This window comes from Capsicum annuum, chromosome 8, assembly GCF_002878395.1.
Source record: "Capsicum annuum cultivar UCD-10X-F1 chromosome 8, UCD10Xv1.1, whole genome shotgun sequence".
NCBI lineage: Eukaryota > Viridiplantae > Streptophyta > Magnoliopsida > Solanales > Solanaceae > Capsicum > Capsicum annuum.
The window spans coordinates 131,599,791-131,619,164 of record NC_061118.1 but is presented as its reverse complement, the minus strand read 5'-3'; the positions used below and the strand labels follow the sequence as shown (position 1 = coordinate 131,619,164).

The 19,374-nt window shown below is 36.1% G+C and overlaps 1 protein-coding gene across 1 annotated transcript; it reads right to left on the bottom strand.

The window, feature by feature from the left end:
* Positions 1 to 2,207: 2,207 nt before the first annotated feature.
* Positions 2,208 to 11,190, bottom strand: LOC107839095. The gene is made up of 5 exons (XM_016682450.2): positions 10,967 to 11,190; positions 8,112 to 10,825; positions 6,054 to 7,892; positions 3,674 to 3,929; positions 2,208 to 3,546 (listed from the first exon to the last, which is right to left on the bottom strand). The coding sequence occupies exons 2-5, from the start codon at positions 10,749 to 10,751 to the stop codon at positions 2,975 to 2,977; spliced, it is 5,307 nt and encodes a 1,768-aa protein (XP_016537936.2). The 5' UTR covers positions 10,752 to 10,825; positions 10,967 to 11,190; the 3' UTR covers positions 2,208 to 2,974.
* Between the last annotated feature and the right edge of the window lie 8,184 nt (positions 11,191 to 19,374).

Below are 19,374 nucleotides of genomic sequence, written 5' to 3'. Positions count from 1 at the left end.
AAAAAGGAAAAGCAAAAGACACGTGAACGTGTCATGACCAAAAGACCTTTATTATTGATGGGAGGTTTTAGTTATGAAAATACCCTTATTATTGATGTTATTTACCAAAATGTCCTTCATAGTCATGCTAACTTTCACTTATTTATATTAATGAAGGATCAAAATCACAAGAGTCTGGTAAACATCAACTGGGAAACTATGCTTGGACAACATAGGAGAAGCGACAAGCCAAACAAACGTGAGATGTAAATCAAAGCAAAAATGAAAAGGGAATCACAACACACCAACACCTTAAGAACAATCAACGAGCTACGGAAAAGCTATAGAGTAAACTACTGCATCTAGCTGGAGGGAAAATGGATCCGGTGTCATACCGAAGCTAACATGACCAACAATGAAAAAGGAGAAGGAAAGTGTTAGTTCTAAGAATGTCAATACCCAAATCACAGCTCAACGAAGTCAACCTCTCATTTAGTCACTACCACATTGGCTAGCTGCGGGCATATAAATCAAAACATACATCAAGCAGAGCTACTTCAAACAAATAATACGCAAAACAAGATCACTTAACACAGTAACATAGCTAATAAATTCAGTCACCACACAGTAAAATCGCTAAAACAAATTGAACACACAAAGTAATCTAGCTCTAAAAATTCAGTCACTATCTCATTTTCATGGAAATCTTGCAAATTCTTATTTTTAAATCTATGTCATTGACCAACAGACTAATAGGTCATGCCTATTTTTATTTGTGAATTGCAAATATCTCATGATTTTCACTTTTTGTAGCCTTGGAAGATCAACCATGAAGAAATTTCAAGAACTGGCCTCTAAAGAACCTAAAATTAGTCATATATGTTCACTGTTCTAATACAATAATAAAAAGAAATAAGTTTGATTTCGCGGCTTAGTTTGATAACGGAAAAGGCCGAATTTGTCCCTCAACTATTAGAAATGGATCAATTATACTCTCCTACCGCTAAAGAATTTCACCACGTATACCCATAGCCCTTACACCAACGAAATTGCCAATTCACCCATTCAAACTTAAAATCATGTTGACATGGCTGTAGAAAGGCAGTAAAATTGCTAAAATAAAATGGATTCACACATCCACTTGTCTCATAAATTCAGTCACGATCGTATTCTAAATAAATCTTAGCTCAATTTCACAGCGCAAATCTGCAATCACAGATGACTACTACAAATCACAGTAGCATTCAATCACTAAGTTGATTCTAGCAACTAATACGCAAAACAAATTCACAAAATAAAAATTATAGAATAGCGGAGCATCTTAAAACCAAAAAAAAAAAGAAAAGATTTCAGTCAACTTGGATTCTGGAGTCATAAGAACGTGGAAATTGGACACACAATTTCAGAGAGACAAAAAGAACCATCATCCAACTCAAAATTCAAGAATAAACAGAAAATCAAAACTCCATACTTCATAATCTACAAATCATTAATGAACTTGAAGAAAATTAATTTTTGGGGGTCAAAAACAGGAAACAAACCTCGTTTGAAGCCTGTGTTTTGGTGAGAAGGCGAAAGAGAAATTGGACCTGGGAGAAGAATTTGGAAAAGTTATAAAAAAGTAAAGCAAAAGACACGTGAAAGTGTCATGACCAAAAGACCGTTTTATTGATGGGAGGTTTTAGTTATAAAAATACTCTTATTATTAATGTTATTTACCAAAATGCCATTCATAGTCATGCTAACTTTCACTTATAAATAAGTTAATTTCTTTTTTCACTTATATATAAGTTAAATTCTTTTTTTTTTTTAATTGCTTGAAACACTCTCTCCAAACTCCGCTTGTTGGATTTCACGGAATATGCTACTGTAAAGTTTCAGACAGTTTACTTTGCAAACTTGCTTACACCAGAACTTCAAAACCTCAGGTTCTGAAGAAAAAGTCATACAATTATGACACCACACATCTAAAGAGATATATACGCTAAGAAAGTCATTATGCAAAATGATATCGTTGTTGCGATGAAAACCTCGTTAACATGTTAACAAGTACACATGCACGTGCATGGTAGACCAATACTAGCTACAAAAAATTACGTACTAAACTTGTTCCTGTTGCATGTTACACATGCGTGCGCCATAGAGTGTGCGCTGTGTGCAACCAAAATAATAAAATAAAATTTACTAGACACTGGATCTTCTGGAACTAAATAATGCCACGCACAAACTTTGAACTGAAACAGAGACAAGTTGATGCACTTTATAGAAAGATCATGCAAAAGCAAGCTACACTTTTGCTGCTCATACGAACATTTGAAATCGTTTAGAACATCATACGCTGTTAGAAGCAAAAAAAGATTAATGCCTCATTTAATGGGTGATTTACTTACAATCACATCCTTCATCTGTTTCCCATCAAATAAGGTGCTCGCCTTCAATACAAATAATAGGTGCTCCATGGCCCAAACTAAAATTTGTGATTTGCTTTCAACACATGTATTATATTATTTCGGACAGTTTCTCCTTCAGCATCAAGCGCTACGCTAAGGTTAAGTGGGTCAATAAAGACGCACAAACTAAAAGAAGGGGGTAACACTGATAAAATCTGTACATTGATCAGCATAGCAAAATTCCATGCACCCCTTACCGGCAAGAGCCCTTCAGTCGCAATGAACTGGAAAAACTTACTCCCCGAACACTATGTGGGCAAGGAAAGGCTAAAAACTATGTACCAAAACTGCCTTGACGATGACGACGTATAAGTGGATAACGTTGCATCATGACTTAGGCAGAAAGCAAATTCTGCTACCCCAAGAATACCCCCCCAGTCACCTATGTTGAATATCCTTCTAAAAGCTATCAACGATGATGATGCCATGCCATTGCCATTTTGCTAAATTAGCACATTCCAAAGGGAAGATGACGACTTTGGTTGGACATGCCATCCGCAGGGGTCACAGAAGCTGATCCCTGGTAGTACATATTCAGAGACAACCTAACCATCAATATTTGTGCTCTCAGCAGCCGCTTTGATTGCCTCAGCAGTCATGAGAGCAACAGCAGCTTTATGGATGGCTAGATCAGCTCTACACTGTAACCTTTGGGCCTTCTCCCTCTTCAGTTTTGCCATGTTACGAGCATGCTGTGCTGCTCCAGAGGCGTCACGCAACCTGAACTCATGAAGATCTGAACTGTCAAACTGCTCAATTGCAGGCCCGCGAGATCCTTCAGGATGGCAATGCTTTTGACCAGGCCCCTCAGGCAAGCTCATATTCCACCTATGAACCCCATTTCTCTTCACAAAAGTTCTCTGATCATATGAAGCCACCATATGTGGATTACTAGGAGAGTGAAACGACCCTATCTTTTTCTGTTTGCTCCTATAAAATTTTGGCTGATGATTCCAATCTGATACATCTGGATTCAAGGAAAAATATCCAAACCCAGAAGCTTCTCGTGGTGAAAAAACTCGGGGTGACGCATGAAGCATAGGGGAACCATCTGAATATTCATGGCTTGGATACATAACCATCTCTTCTCCATGTGAATATCCATTAAATCTTCTCCCTATGAAGAAAAACATCACATTTAAGAAATCACTATAAAGTATAAAGTAACTAAGCAACAGTAAGAAAATAATGGGTTGTTTTACAAACAAAGGGAAAGGATGCTAGCAAATTGGCAGGAGAGGTACCAAAGGGATGAAGACCATCTTGATCTCTTGAGACAACATGATTGTGTCCTGACCCTGAGATTTTTCTGTGCGAGCGTTGTTTTGAGCCCTTGTTTGGAACCTCCAGACCTCGAGGCTTCATACAAAATGCAAACATAGGTGGTTTCTCCACGGAAGTTGCTTTCTCCTGGCATATGCTAGCAAAGCCAAGATTAGCATTTGACATTGCTTGTTCCCAGTCCTTCACTTGCTGCTGATACTTCATCCAAAGGGGAGGCTGAAAAAAAAAAAGAGGATCAGTAAATTGTTTCAGAAAAATAAATCCCTTAATTTTTCTTGCATGGAATACAAAAGAAACATAATCAAGAAGGGCTTCTACAAAACACGACAAGGAGAATTACCAATCACAAAAATAAATAATATGACCAGTAGAAAGACAAGACAAATGAAAGGGTATTAATCTGAATTAGACATTCATATGAAGACAAGACACATGAAAGGGAATCAATCTGAAATACAGTTCCAGTCTCCAGTGAAATATTCATCACCATGAAATCTACAAAACTGCATAAGGTCCCTATACCATGCTATACCTTTCGTCATGAGTACGTCAAGGAAAATAAAGAAGTTCCCAAGCCATTAAAAAAAAGGTGTGCTTCAGGTTTAGCAAGATAATAGCTCACTTCAAAGGACCGTGCAAGGTTCCATACATTGTTATACTATTTTATTATGGGTACATCAATGAAAATGAGGAGTCATGGTGGCACAAAAGTGTTCTGTCTCGGAATAAGTTACTATACACTCACAACCCACAGTTTACCAAAAGCAAAGCGAGTCAACCAAAATCAGTTAGATCATGAGAGTATTAAGGATCCAATGGTCAATATATTTTGCATTAGCCAGGACAACAAAAAAGCACAGTAAAGACAACAGCACAATTCCTTTACAGTGCACCTTTATAAAATTGGGGCACACGTGCCTCTGAAGTGCCTGCCAAACAGGCTGACCACTGTAATCATCTCTCAACCATCAAAATAGTCCATGCCTCAAAACGGAACATCTTTAAAGATTCACATGAAGGCATATCTTAATTGCACAGAGACTTAGGTTAGCTCTTCCCTTCCAAGATGGGTTCAAGCCTATTCTATTGTACATTAATAAGTGTTATCAAGCCTAGTCTACTTACACCTACAAAGGAGCCAACCCTAGTCTATTTGAACGTTAATCAGTGCTATCAAAAGTGAAAAGCGCAAAAACCTTTTAGGCCCATTGGGGCTTTAAGTGCAAACCGCAAATAAAGCATGGCTTTAATGAAAAAAGGCGCAAAAGGGGAATATATAGATATAGATATAGATATATGGACACAGTATTTGAAAAAAAATTATAATAAAGTGAAACAACAATTGTTTAATGTCGCTTCTTAAGGAAAGGCTCACGAGGAAGGAAAAATGTCTTAGATCCTTGATGACGACATTAAAGCGCATATTAGAGAGGCGAAGCGCTCAACACGTTTCGAGCCTCGCTTTAGGGTTTAATAAGCGCACCTTTTACAGCACTGACATTAGTAGAGTTACCTTCTTGGTGCTTTAATAAAACAAGTTATTGAGGCTCGTGCTAAGCCCGGTCCCAAACACAAAATATAAAAATAGTAATATTTAATTAAAGTATAATTTGTATTATAATTTCTTATTGTGTAACTTCTATCTTCACAATTATTTAAGTTTCTTAGTAATCTAATTAGATAATTTTTAATCATTAAATTATGTATGAGGAAGGAAGTTTGGCTATGAGAATTATCAAATACCAATAGAACACAAGCGATTTAACATTCTGTAAAGCAACATGAATTAAATTATGTAGATAATTACAACTCAATAGAAATTATAAACTCAAAAATATTGGCATTTTTATGAATTTGTGGCATACAATTTCTTTATATGTAGAAATATACTATTTTAGTATTTAATAAGTGTAAATTTCACTCATGGTATTTCATGCGGCAAGAGTTTATGCTAGTTAAATGAGGCGATTCAAGTTTACTTTTAGATGAATTAAGGAATAAAACTAAATTCACTAAATGAGACTCAAGAATCAATTTTGTTCTTCATACATAGTTTATGCTTTAAAATATTAGTTCTCAATAAAAATGAAAATTTATAGTACTTTTTGTATAGCTTTTAACTAACTATATTTTAATTTAAAATATTTAAGTACAGCAAATATATTTTAGTTTCAAAATTTAGTAGAATAGAGTCTCGAAAAATAAGAAGTGCCACATAAATTGAAATTAAAGGAAGAGTAATCAGTAAGATCCAATTAATGCTACAGTTGGAAACAAAAAAGTGGCTCCAAGGCTGTCTAAATTTTACCAAGTATAATGTCAATTTCAAACTAATCATACCTGGAGATGACGTATTAATGACATGCCATTCTTCTGCCGCTTATTCTGCCAATGCTCATAAATGGATTTAACTTCTTCCATTGGCCCTACACCAACCATCAGCTCTTCCAGCTCATCAGGCGTAAAGTGATCACGTTGTTGGGAATATGCAACTTTCTCGAACATGTCCATCACCTTCTCGAAGAATTCGTCAGATATCTCTTCACATTTACTCTCACCGGAGCAAGAAAAATTCTTCTTGGATAACCACTGCTCATCCTCACTATCCATGTCATATAGCATACGTGATGGATCCATGGCCATTTCAACATCACTTTCTGCCTGTCGATAGTACTTTGGTGAAGAGCGAATGAAGGAGACTTCTGATGCATAATCTTCAATTTCTTCTATCAAACAAACACCAGGAATAGGGATGTTTTTAACAGAGGCAGCACGTATATTCCTGTTATAACACTCTTCGTGCAACTCCTTGAACAACATCCACTGGCTTCTGTCAGGGAACTCCAGAATCCAATCCTTCCCCCCTTTCCACATCATGGCATGCGTAAAGCGATTGGTAGAGCCAGGCTGCAAAACATTATGAACTTTATATGAATACTTGGTAACCCCAGAAAATTTGACAGCAATTCTCCATTCATTGTGACCCGCAATTTCCAGGACTATACGAGCACCAAATTCTCTCCACCCTTTGACCCCCCCAAGAGTAACCAACACATTTGCATCACAAGCTAGTAACTCTATATTTCTCTGCGAACCAACACAACTATCTGCATTCTTCTTCTCACTAGCTCTTCTAATTCTTTTGTAAGGAAGATTTCGTGGGCTGTGAGTTTTTTGCATTGAACTGAAATCATAACCTCCGTATGGCAGTGTGTACTGCACCTGCGTTCGAGGCCTCTTTGGACCACTGCCCAATCCACCGCGTGTACAATTTGCCTTCCCATCAACCCATACAGGTGAAATTTCTCCAAAAGGAGAAGAACTAGTACTGTTTCTGTTACGATATAGCAATCCTCCAGGGCCTGAAGGGTTGGGGCTCTGGAACAAGCCATCAGTCGCTCCAGTAATACTGGGGCTCCGGACCACATTACTCGTAACAGTATGGTTTGGGCTGGAAATCATATCAGCACCTGTATTCAAAGTCAAATGAGACGCCTCTCCCAAGATAATTTCTTTTCCATCAGATAGTCCATCCATTTGGTCAAATGATGGAATTACAACACTCATCCCCGCCAAACCAGAATGGCACCGAGCATTAGACAAGCTGTGGGACAAATTCTTAGAATGACTTGTCCCTGGAGATTCAACAAACTGGTCCAATACTTGATCATCAGATTCCAATTTGGTTGACACAACAATCGCATCAGAAGTGCCCAATTCAGAATGTTTGGCAGTAACGAAAGAGCTCAGGGAAACATCTAAGTGACAATTTTGAGATGACTTCAATGAAACACACTCACTCCCCAGCTGTTGTTCACACGCCAAACTCCCCAGTTGCCGTTCAGCAAATGATGACCCTCCAGCAGAACTAGCTCCAGTAAATGAAGTTTCTGAAATATTGTCAGCGAGCTCAGAGCACTTCACTCGACTGCCATCATTCTTAATTGGCTGGCACACATTTAGAGAATCATAATCCTGAAGGCTAACACAGGCAAAGTTGCGCTCCATGAGTAACCTGAGATGTAGACATATGAAGAAAGTGGGTGCAGCAGCAAATGAAAGAGCAAAAGGAGGAATTCTGCCGAGCTTCATCGCAGAACTAAAAGTAGAACTAGAAAGCCTTGCACTGCAACACTCTGTCGAGATGCCTTTGGGGAGACAACCTGGCACAAACTCCTTCTGCAAGTAAATAACATATATGGGGATGAAAAGAATAAAAAGTAAAATCCAGAAAGATAGGGAAAAATAAGTAGAAAGAAGAACAAGGAGAAATAGTATGCAATCCTATCAATATTCTATAGAATGAAGAACAATAAGTACCTTAAAAAGACAAAGGACAGAAAGAAGAACAAAAAAAGAGATAGCATACGTACATATAACATTGAGAATGATAAATACCTTCAATGAGGAAGGGTCTGCATGAGCATTGAACTGTAATTGCTCACTTCTGCAATCCAGGGACATGATATTGTCGTATGTGCACGCAGAGAGAGGCAGCTGCCTAGCAAGCAAACTACGTTTCTGAAGCTTGGAGTCCAGGTATAACCATTTTGACTTTTTAAGTTTGGAGAAACAGGAAAATGCAAAAGATTGCTGCTTCCTAGAATCCTGAATAGAAGAAAGTCGAAACCTTACTGAAGTTACAGGTAACTGAAGACTTTCAAACCTCCATTCTTCATCAGCTTGACTGAATAATGTTAGGACAAGGAAAATAAAGGCCACAGCGTGGTTGAGGCAACACTCAAATATAAGAAACCTGAGTCCAACTACATTATCAACAAAAAGCATCTCTAACATAAAATTTGGCCACCTTATCATAATGGCGCCATGCTGCTGCAGCAAAACAGTGCGAGATAACCAACCCTCTTCTGCTTCAAGCAGCAACAAAGGCAAAACAGGTAGGCATATTTCCACCTTGAATTGCTTATCTTCTAACAATGACATGTGTAATCTTAGCACCTCTTCATCATCAATTGCAGACAGAAGTTTCTCACTCTCAGTGCCAGGAATGCACATAACACTGGTATTGCAGTTCTGCAATTCATCCACACCTGCTGCAACAGAAACAGAAGCTATATCAGCAGCTACATGAGCTTTGTCAGCTTCACACAGAGGTAATAGTCCATCCCTCTTCTTCCGGAAACGTTTTCGAACATAAACAACAGGTTTTCCATCCTTGGGACTGCCATTACTTTCGATAAAAGCATTCTCAGCCATGCTAAGATCAATCAGTTTATCTGGGAATAAAAGATCATTATTTGTGTTGCCTTTACTGCTATTCATGGAACCTAAATTCCAGTCTGCACCCTCAGTTTTGACATGCAGCATTGATGACACAACAGGTGTAGATAACTGTAATGCTTTCTGTTTCTTCAACGGCCTGGAAGGAGAAGACTTTACTCGACGAGATGATCGAGCCAACCAAGATATAATGGGCTCTGAGTCCAGATTGTTACATGGGTGGCCGTCATCATCTACGACCAAATCAAGTTTTCTTTCGCCAATGCTTTTTGTAGCATTTGCAGATTTTCTGATTTTCCTTTTTCCAGGTAGCTCCCAAGGGAAAAGCAAAAGTTTAAACCGCTCATTTTCTAGGTTTATCCATTCCTCATCTCGGTCGTCATATTTAACATGATGGAGTTTACTCTCTGGATCATAATCCTTCAAAAGACCATAATACCAAAGCTCATCCAACGGCCAGAAGACTTTAATCCTTCGGTTCAGAACCCAGTAAGCATCCAAGTCCCTAGGAAGAACTTCATAGAAATGACGGCGTTTCCTAGAAATGCCCCTCTCTTTGAGCTTCTGTCTAGGTCGTAGAACTCTGCTAGCCGCATCAATTGATACAGATTCTGAGCCAGTCAAGGAATTTCTGTCCCGGCTAACAAAATCCTGACCAGGAGGGAGTAAAGAAGATACTCGTTCACCAGATTGCGATGCTGAAGATCTGCTTTTTGAAGAAAATCCTGTACAATTAGGGTCAAATCTCGATGACAGCATGATTGCTGCATTCTGCTCGAGGTTCTCCTCATCATCATCATTCAGAGAATCTTGACCAAAGCTTCCAAAGTTATCTCCAGATGGTACACCATTTCCAGATGGTACACCATTCTTTACAGATTTTCTACTCCTGGATGACGAATCCTTTCTCTTGGTACGACGACTACTGTGTTTTTCAGAAGATGCTTCACCATTATTTACAGCAACATGACCATCTTCCTTAGCATGCTGAATTGAACTCGTCCTATCTTTTTTCTTTTCCCGTGAATCATCAACACTTCTCTTTCTCTTTACCTTGCCAGTAACACCGTTGCCAGCAGAATGGCTAGGTAATATAGAACTCTGTTCATCACTTTTTTTCTTTTCCCGTGAACCATCAACACTTATCTTTCTCTTACCCTTGCCAGTAACACCATTACCAGAAGCTGAATGACAAGGCAATTTAAAACTCTGTTCATCACTTTTAGCTTCTCCACCAGACAAAGTACACTTTTTCGGAAGCTGATCACCCGCAGTTTTCCCAGGTTCAACTTTTATCTTACCATTGCCCACAACAGAACTCTGAACCCTCGGCAACTGCAAACCTCTACCATTATCCAATTTCCTTCGCCCCACAAAACCACGCGGTCGCTTTGGAATTCGAATAGCATTACCATTACTATCTAAACTAAGAGGAAACCCACTCAAGCCATTGCCATAACTCAATCTTTTCGCCAACTTCAACGATGATAACCTCGAAGACTCAACTGGTCCCACACTATCCCCATCATTCACATGATCCTCATCTATACTACTCCTACTCTTTTTCCCGGATGGTTCAGCCTTATCCAATCCCACCTCTTTTATACTCTTCTTCCTCTTCTTCTTCTTATCCTTGTTCTTCTTCTTCCTTGCATCATCAATTTCATCATCAACTTTTCCCTTCTTCTTCTTCTTCAAATCCCCAGACTTATATAGTGTCTGCAGATCCAAAGACCTCTGTTTCTTCGAATTCTCAATAGAACTACCTCCAGATTTCTCTTCTACACCACTTTCCATCTACAGTAATAATAATCACAACAACAAATACTTCCACAAATACTGTATTCCACAAATTTCACATGCTTCCAGATCTGTTATACAACAATTTCACAACAAAATACTCAATCAAAACACAAAAACCTTAAATTACATCATAATTGACACAAAAAGAATGATGCATTTTCACAACTCATACAAATTACATAAAATTCAACAAATACAGGCAATCTAACCTCGGAATTATCGAAAGGGAAAGCGAAAATGGGGAAGATCCAACACATGCAGAGGGTGAATTTTATTTATCTAGGGCTCCGATCAAGAGAAATTGAGGAATTTTACGATTCGGTCCGATTTGAAACCCTAAAACTGATTTTTATCTTTTTTAATCTTTTTAATAATAAAATGAAAAATGAAATAATTATCGTTTTTTTTTTCTGAATATTTACCCAGCTAAAATGTGACAAAAGCGTCTAAGGGTTCAATTTTAGAAAAGAAAAATATTCGTAATAAATATTGCCACGTGGCGTTTTTATTTTCGTTGATGATTACATTTGACGGTGGAAGATTTAAGAAATCTGAGAAAATATAATGAAAGATTACCTAACGTGGCAAGATCTGGAGTGCTATTTGTTTGACGGTGGAGATTGGATTTATTCGGTAATGTGGTTAAACATGGAAAATTTGACGGTTGAGATTAGATGATGGCTGGAATGAACGGACTGGATTAAAAGTTATTTGGGAAAAGTTCGGTAATTAATAATGGGCTTTTACGTTTATGTTTAATGAAAAATGGGCGTATAATTGGTGGAAAATTACAGAAAGACCCTATTATGCCACGTTGAAATATGCATGACGTTAACCTATATATGCTTTTTACTGCAATCACTTGCCACCTCAATAAAATACTCCAAATCCAAACTATGAATGTCTGGATTTAAAATCCAGAGTCTTCGGATATCAAGTAGACTTATCAATTAAATTAATAGAGACTCCAAATTTTAGATGTGCGCCAATTAATTATCAAGGGGTTCATTCGAACTCCTTCGAGGAAAAACTATCTATTATACGTAATTAAAATTATTTTTATGTATATATAATAGATATTAAACCTCCTTCCACCAGTTCGTGTGTTTACTTCTTTTGATTATGAACCCCCTAAAATTTTGGTTGCTTCAGCTATTTTTATATTCTAAAAGAGAAAGTAAAAAAATCTTTCAAAGTTACAAAGAGTTGTGGGCATTGAGAAAGCAGTGGAGTGATGACATTGCGACGGTGACTAACGAAGAAATTCCGCAGAGTGGAGTACGAGAGAAGAAGTAAGAAGTGTGATGGGGTCGGCAGAGCCGGTTTAGAAAGAAGAATTGACCGAGTTTTTTTAAAAAATTGATGAGGGAGAAAGAGAACAAAACGCGTTCATCTTACTAATTAATAAGAAATAAAAGAAAAGTCAAAGAAGGAAAATAACTGAATTAATAAAACTTGTCAAAATTAAGTGGCAAAGAAGTTTTGAACTAGCGCCCACTAGGCAAAACCAAAGGCCCTTTGCCAGAGAGAGTTTTCGTCGAAATTTGTGGACGGCGTTGCACCCTCACGGACCTTAATAGATCTCCCCCTAACTATGGATATCATTTATCTACTTTAAAATCATTACTATTATAATATATAAATTTATTTTGTTTTCAATCTAAATTAAGCTAGGAGTCTCATTACACAATTACTAGTTTGAATTGACTAAGCAAACCCTGCGCCTATCGGTTGATTCTATTGTCTGCTAGTTAGCGAAACTTTTTCGAGAGTACAAATTCTCCAGAGACTAACTTTCTGATCATAATGACCACCTAAAGTTGGATTTCTAGTTGTAGTTTTTAGTTTGGGGTGCCAATAGTAGCATAGTTGCTCAGTCGTCCTTCCTCTTACGTAAGATAACTCAATGGGACGTCAACAACAAAAATGTCAAAAGTAAGACCTAGACCTGATTCACGTAGTCAAGCAGCAAAGAACTCTTTCTCTTCAGGGATTTTCGTAATGGTTTCCTCTGAAATGAGGCATGTAAGGGAGCAACTACGAAGAAGTTCGGGGAGTTATGAAGCCGCATCCTTTAAAAATTCATTCCAATTCATATATTGAATTATTCAACTTTTGATGCCAAAGATTTATAGATAGAGCTAACCGTTTCGATAATATATTCAAATTCACTCCCTCTTGGTTGAAAGGAGTTCCAAGCTTTTTCAACCTACCGAGGTAAGGAAGTAAAGCAACCAATACCTTTTTTTACCTATTATGCCTTCCACCGCGTAAGCAAAAAGTAGTTACCTTTAGCTCGATCTTTCTTATTAATTATTGATAAGGCACGTGGAAAGCATCATTCTTATAAGACTGTTGCTAACAAAAGAAATTCGGTGAAATGTTTGAAAAATATTTTTCAAAGAAAATATTTTCATAAAAATAAATGTTTTCTTACTTATTATTTTTATGTTTAATACGTAAATAAAATATATTATCCTTAAAATATTTATATATATCTACCATAAGACTATGAGGGTGGGTGGAAACAAGCAATATTGTTAGCCTTAATAGATGAGCTTGAAGTTATTGAATCTAATAATCTTTTACCTGTTGAAATAAATATTGATTCACTGGAAGTACTCCATATGCTCATAAATGGAAACTTTCACTATGACGCTATTATTGATGACTGCAGGTCAAGATAAAGGAGGTTGGGAGCTCCGACAATTCAGCACTATTTTAGGAAACAAAATCAAGCGGCGGATGATCTAGCCAAAGAAGGAGCAATAGATGAATCTTTTGAAGGCAGGAAGATTTTTGTAGTTCCTCCAGTGTTTGTTCGAAAAATAGTCTGGTTAGACATGGTAGGAATTATGTATAAAAGATATGTTAATCAGTGTATGACTGCCCAAACTATTGGGTCTAGAACCTATTTTGTGCTTGATTCAAGCTAACGAAACCTAGGAATGCTTGTATTCATATCGTTTTAATATATTACCCAGTTTACGAAAAAAAAAAGATGATATGTGTTGTGGTGGGGACAATGGTAAGGGTGGGGTGGTGGAAGTTGTGCTAGTTGTGAGGGTGAAGGAGAAAATGCTACTTATTTTTTCTATTTTCATTAAGAAAAAAGTTTATTTTCTTTAAAAAAAAATATTAACCAATCAAACACGAGAAATAATATAAAAATATTTTTAGGAACGCACTCTACATGATTTGATTAAGAGAATAATATAATTATAAGAGATTGTCTGGTGTGTTGAACAAATATAAATAGTCAACAAATTGGCTTATTTCTTATTTGATTACAATGTAGATGTTAATTTGATTTTTTAGAAAATTAAAGAGATTTTTTATTTATTTTCTTATGTTCCACACGTGTGTCAAAAAATATTTGTATGCAGTTAGGGGTGGGATAGGGATGGTGTAAGTTGGGGGTCTGTGGTGTGGGAGTGAAGAACAGATGTATTGGAGCGTTGGTAGTTGCAAAGCCACCTTATATCAAGGGATGTCATTTCATCAAACATTACAACGTTTAGTTAGTTTAGAATTTTAGCTTATTTATATGTGTGTATAGACATACGTGTGTGTCTCTCTCTATATATAGAGAGAGAGACTTCCCTTATTTTATGAAGGATATCTAAATATTTTATACATATAAATTAAAAATATTTTCCCCTCCCACCGAATAAGAAAACACACCCTAATAGTGATAATATTTTATAGTTAATTTCTACATGATTATTTAAGTATTGAAAAGATCTCAAAAAAGTCATTATTAATTTTTTTTTCTCTAAATGTTCATTCTAGTATTGGAAAATTTTCACTAATCTCACTTTTGAATTATTTTTTTCCTAAAATGTCATCATACTATAATTTTTTGTCCTAGAGAGAGAAAAACCTTTCTTATGATAGATTTCTTAGTTGACATCACTACATCTTAGTTTTTTATATTTTTTGTTATGCATATATAACCCAGACTAATTTTAGACACAAAAATATTGAATCTATCTATTTAGTTTTAAGTATCAGTCAATTTAAGTCTTAAATCATTTTTAAAATGAAGATTTATTGTAGGTGACTTTTGGTGTAGTTACTAATTAATTTGAGTTTAAAAAAGAAAGATTCTTGTTAAATTTGAGAGTGAGTTTTTATATCTCAACTAATCAAATAATTCATCTATAGATGTCTGAATAAAAAATTATTATAAATGAAATTATATATTTTTAAGGAAATAATCAATTGATAAGATTCGTAAAAACCTTGTATGCTACACATAAATACAAGTCACATATTTGCAATACTTCAAAATTTGAATTTATTTTATATTAGGTCAGATTACAATGAATCATTGGCATTTTTTTTTTCAATTAGTATCAATAGTATTTGAATCATAAACACAAATTTAGGAGACTTACAATTTATCCATGATGAAAGTGGATCTGCAACAATTGTGATTCGCTTTATTGATTTGTCTTAAGTCCTCATAAAACGAATGATCTCCCTTTGATGATCACAACTTGGATATCCTTTTGAAATACAAAATGCTTCAAACCCTAGCCGTTCGTAAAAACTCTTTTTGCTACACTCATAATAATATATTTATTCACTAAGGTTAGGATTAAGAGGAAGGACAAGCTAATGAACTGATGTGTCAATTAACACCCACTATGTATGAACCCGGCCTAACAAATAGTTATAATAGCATCTTTGGTTAATATACTTAAGCTAAAATGACTAAATTTTATTTTTTATATATTTAAAATTAGTTTAGATTTTATCTTATATGATTATTAAAAATAAATATGAAATGACATGTCAGCTAAGAAATGTATTAAGAGAACGAAATATTTTAAGACATAAAGTTATAGTTGAATGAATTATTAAGGGGAAAAAATTCAAAGATAATATTAGTGAGATCTTCTCAATAAGTAAGTTGAAAAAAATTAAAAGTAACTATAGTTAAATCTTCTTAATACTTTGACTGACCATATAAAAACCAATATGGTCAATGTAGAAGCTGATATGGTCAAGGAAATGAGGTGGAAAATGAGGCTTGGAAGACCCACGTTAGATTTTTGGAATACTTTAAGCTTGTTTAAATTGACTTTTGACATTTGATTTATAAGAAAAAGATTATAGATTATAAATCATAACTTATGACGTTTGGTTTAACTTTTTGCATTTTCACTTAATTAAAATTTCTTATAAGCACTTTTTTTATTTTGGTGAGACAATGCAAAAGTGATTATAAGATATTTTGGCAAAAGTGATTACAAAATATTTTAGCTTAAAAGCATTTAAAATAAATCAATTCAAACATACTCTTCGTCACTTTTATGTTTTCTACCTTTTTTCTTTGGATACAATCAATATTTTTTTTTTCAAAAAAAATATTATGTATTATAAGGGGAGAGAGAAGAAATGGAATCGAAAATTACAATATAAGAATCAATTAGACAGCTATAAAATAAAAAGTTTAAATAAACGATCAATTAAATTATATGTCATGATTTCCAGTAATTAAACGCCTCAAATATGGTGTGCTAATTGGCAGAGAGAATTTTTTTTTCAAGAAAATATTTTAAAGAAAAACATGTAGGTTATAGCTTATTTTTTTGTGTTTAATATGCAAATAATAAAATCTAAAAATTATCCTAAACATATTGATAATGTCACTCATTTTTTTTATTTATACTAAGTCATTTTCCTTGTTTTCAGAGAGATTATTTTACTAAAGAAAATATTTTTCAAAATGTTAATCAAACAGGCAAGGTAAGACTGCATACAGTAGATCTCTGTGATCGGGCCCTATCCCAGACCTGTATATAGAGCTTTAGTGCACTGAATTGCTCCTTTTTTTCGTTTAATTAAACAAGCATGAGAAAATAAAAAAAAATAAAAAATATATTTTCATAAAAATGTTTTCCACTATACCGAAGACACAATTAAAGAAAATAGAAACCAGAAATTGCTCAAGCTATTAATAATCTCAAATAATTGGTTGTTAGATAACAAACATCAACTAGTATGCTAGATGTTAACTTCTGATTACTTGTATATCCAGTGACTAATTTTTCTTGCAACTTTTAAGTTTTCACGTCAGAAATCTCTTATTAATTTAATTACAATCTAATGTATTTTGATACAAAATACTAGCTTAAGAATACCTTTTTTTTTAAAACAACAATGATAATTATATTCATATAAAACCTCGATTTGGTTTGTATTACCGGGTATAGAAAAGTCACTTAGGACTAGTTTTGCCTTTTAAAAAAAAACTATAATTGTTAGCTGTTATACCATAGTCTAGTTGTTGCATGGTGGAGTAGCATAATTCTTAGTTTCACCAGATGTGGACTGATTGATGGTGTGCCAAAATAATAATAGTAATAGTAATAGTAATAACAATAACAATAACAATAACAGTAGATAATATGGTCACATAATATTTGCGGTATTTGTACGTTGTAGTAGCATAGAACGTATTGTCCAAATACCTTTGCATCAACTGTCAGGGATTATCCTTCCATCGAAGGTCATGATTTTCGAGGAGAATAATTACTTCCTCTGTTTTGTTGCGTTCATACAACTCTGTATTTCCATTATCATCTTTAAGAAATAATAATAATAATAATAATAATAATAACAACAACAACAACAACAACAACAACAACAACAACAACAACAAAATACCCAGTGTATTCCCACCTAGTGGGGTCTGGGGAGGTTAGAGTGTATGCATACCATACCACTACCTCAGGAGAAGTAGAGAGGCTATTTACGATAGACCCCCGACTTAAGATCGATAACAGTATAACAAACACAAAAGATAAATGCATATAAACTAGTATGGCACGCAAGACAAACTAATAGTATAACAAACACAAAAGATAAGTGCATATAAACTAGTATGGTATGCAAAACAAACTACCACCGCTAGCCACGAACAAGAAACTCCAGACACAAAGGAGTGCTCCCCTACAATTACCGACGCACTCCCACCCCTAACCCTCTACGCTAATTCGCGTCCTCCACACCTTCATATCAAGGGTCATGTCTTCCGTAAGCTGTAACTGCTCCATATCATGCCTAATCACCTCCCTCCAATATTTCTTCGATTTGCCTCTACCCCGCCTAAAACCATCCATAGCCAGTGTCTCACACCTCCACACTGGAGCATCAGAACCCCTTCCCATCACGTGTTCGAACCAACGTAACCTCACTTCTCGCATCTTGTCCTCCACCGAGGCGACCCCTACCTTCTTCTGAATAATCTCATTCCTCACCCTATCTTTCTTGGTATGTCCACATATCCATCGCAACATTCTTATCTCCGCCACCTTCAACTTTTAGATATGAGAGTTCTTAACTGGCCAACACTCCGCTCCATACAACATAGCCGATCGGACTACCACTTTATAAAATTTACCTTTAAGCTTTGAGGGCACCTTCTTATCACATAGAACTCCCGAAGCAAGCCTCTATTTCACCCACCCTGCCCCAATACGATGTGTGACGTCCTCATCAATCTCACCATTGTCCTGAGTCATAGACCCTAAATACTTGAAACTCTCCCTCTTTTGAATGGCCGGTGAGTCCAGCTTCACAACCACTCCAGCCTCTTATGACACATCATTGAACTTATACTCCAAGTACTCCATCTTGGTTCTACTTAACCAAAATCCTTTAGACTTAAGCGTCTGTCTCCAAATCTCCAATTAATCATTAACTCCACCCCGAGTTTCGTCAATCAGTACCACATCATTCGCAAATAATATATACCAAGGCACCTCCCCTTGAATATGACGCATCAAAACATTCATCACCAAGGCAAATAAAAATGGGCTAAGAGTCGATCCCTGGTGCAACCCTATCAAAATTGGGAAGTGTTTCGAATCTCCATCTACCGTTCTCACACGAGTCTCCGCACCATCATACATATCCTGAATTGATCTAGTGTACACCACAGGTACCTCTCTAGCCTCTAAGCACCTCCACAAAACCTCTCTAGGAACTCTGTTATAAGCCTTCTCAAGATCAATAAACACCATGTGCAAGTCCTTCTTCCTCTTCCGAAACTGCTCCACTAATCTCCTCATAAGGTAAATGGCCTCAGTGATCGAGCGACCTGACATAAAATTGAACTTATTCTTATAGATCGTTACGATCCTTCACATCCTCAACTCTACCACCCTTTCCCAAACCTTCATAGTATGACTCAGCAACTTAATACCTCTATAATTGTTGCAACTATGGATGTCTCCCTTATTCTAATACACTGGAATCATCGTACTCCACCTCCACACTTTAGGCATCTTCGCTGCCCTAAAAATAATGTTAAATAACCTTGTCAACCACTCCAAACCTGCCCCGCTAGTGCTCTTCCAAAAATTCACTGGAATCTTGTCTGGCCCCGTCACCCTACCCCGCCGCATCCTGCAAATATCTCCCTTGACCTCTTTAACCTTGATACGCCTACAATCACCATAATCACGACACTCCTCAGATTTCTCCAAGTTCCCCAACACAAAACCTTTGTCCCCTCGTCATTCAAAAGTTTATGAAAATAGGACTACCACCTCTCCCTAATGAGGGCCTCCTCAACCAACATTATACCATCCTCTTCTTTGAT

Coding starts and splice junctions, on each gene's coding strand:
- LOC107839095 (XM_016682450.2), bottom strand. CDS start 10,751: ATGGAAAGTGGTGTAGAAGAGAAATCTGGAGGTAGTTCTATTGAGAAT. Junction 3,930..6,053: donor CATTAATACGTCATCTCCAG/GTATGATTAGTT, acceptor TTTTTTTTTCAG/CCTCCCCTTTGGATGAAGTA. Junction 3,547..3,673: donor AGATGGTCTTCATCCCTTTG/GTACCTCTCCTG, acceptor TTTTCTTCATAG/GGAGAAGATTTAATGGATAT.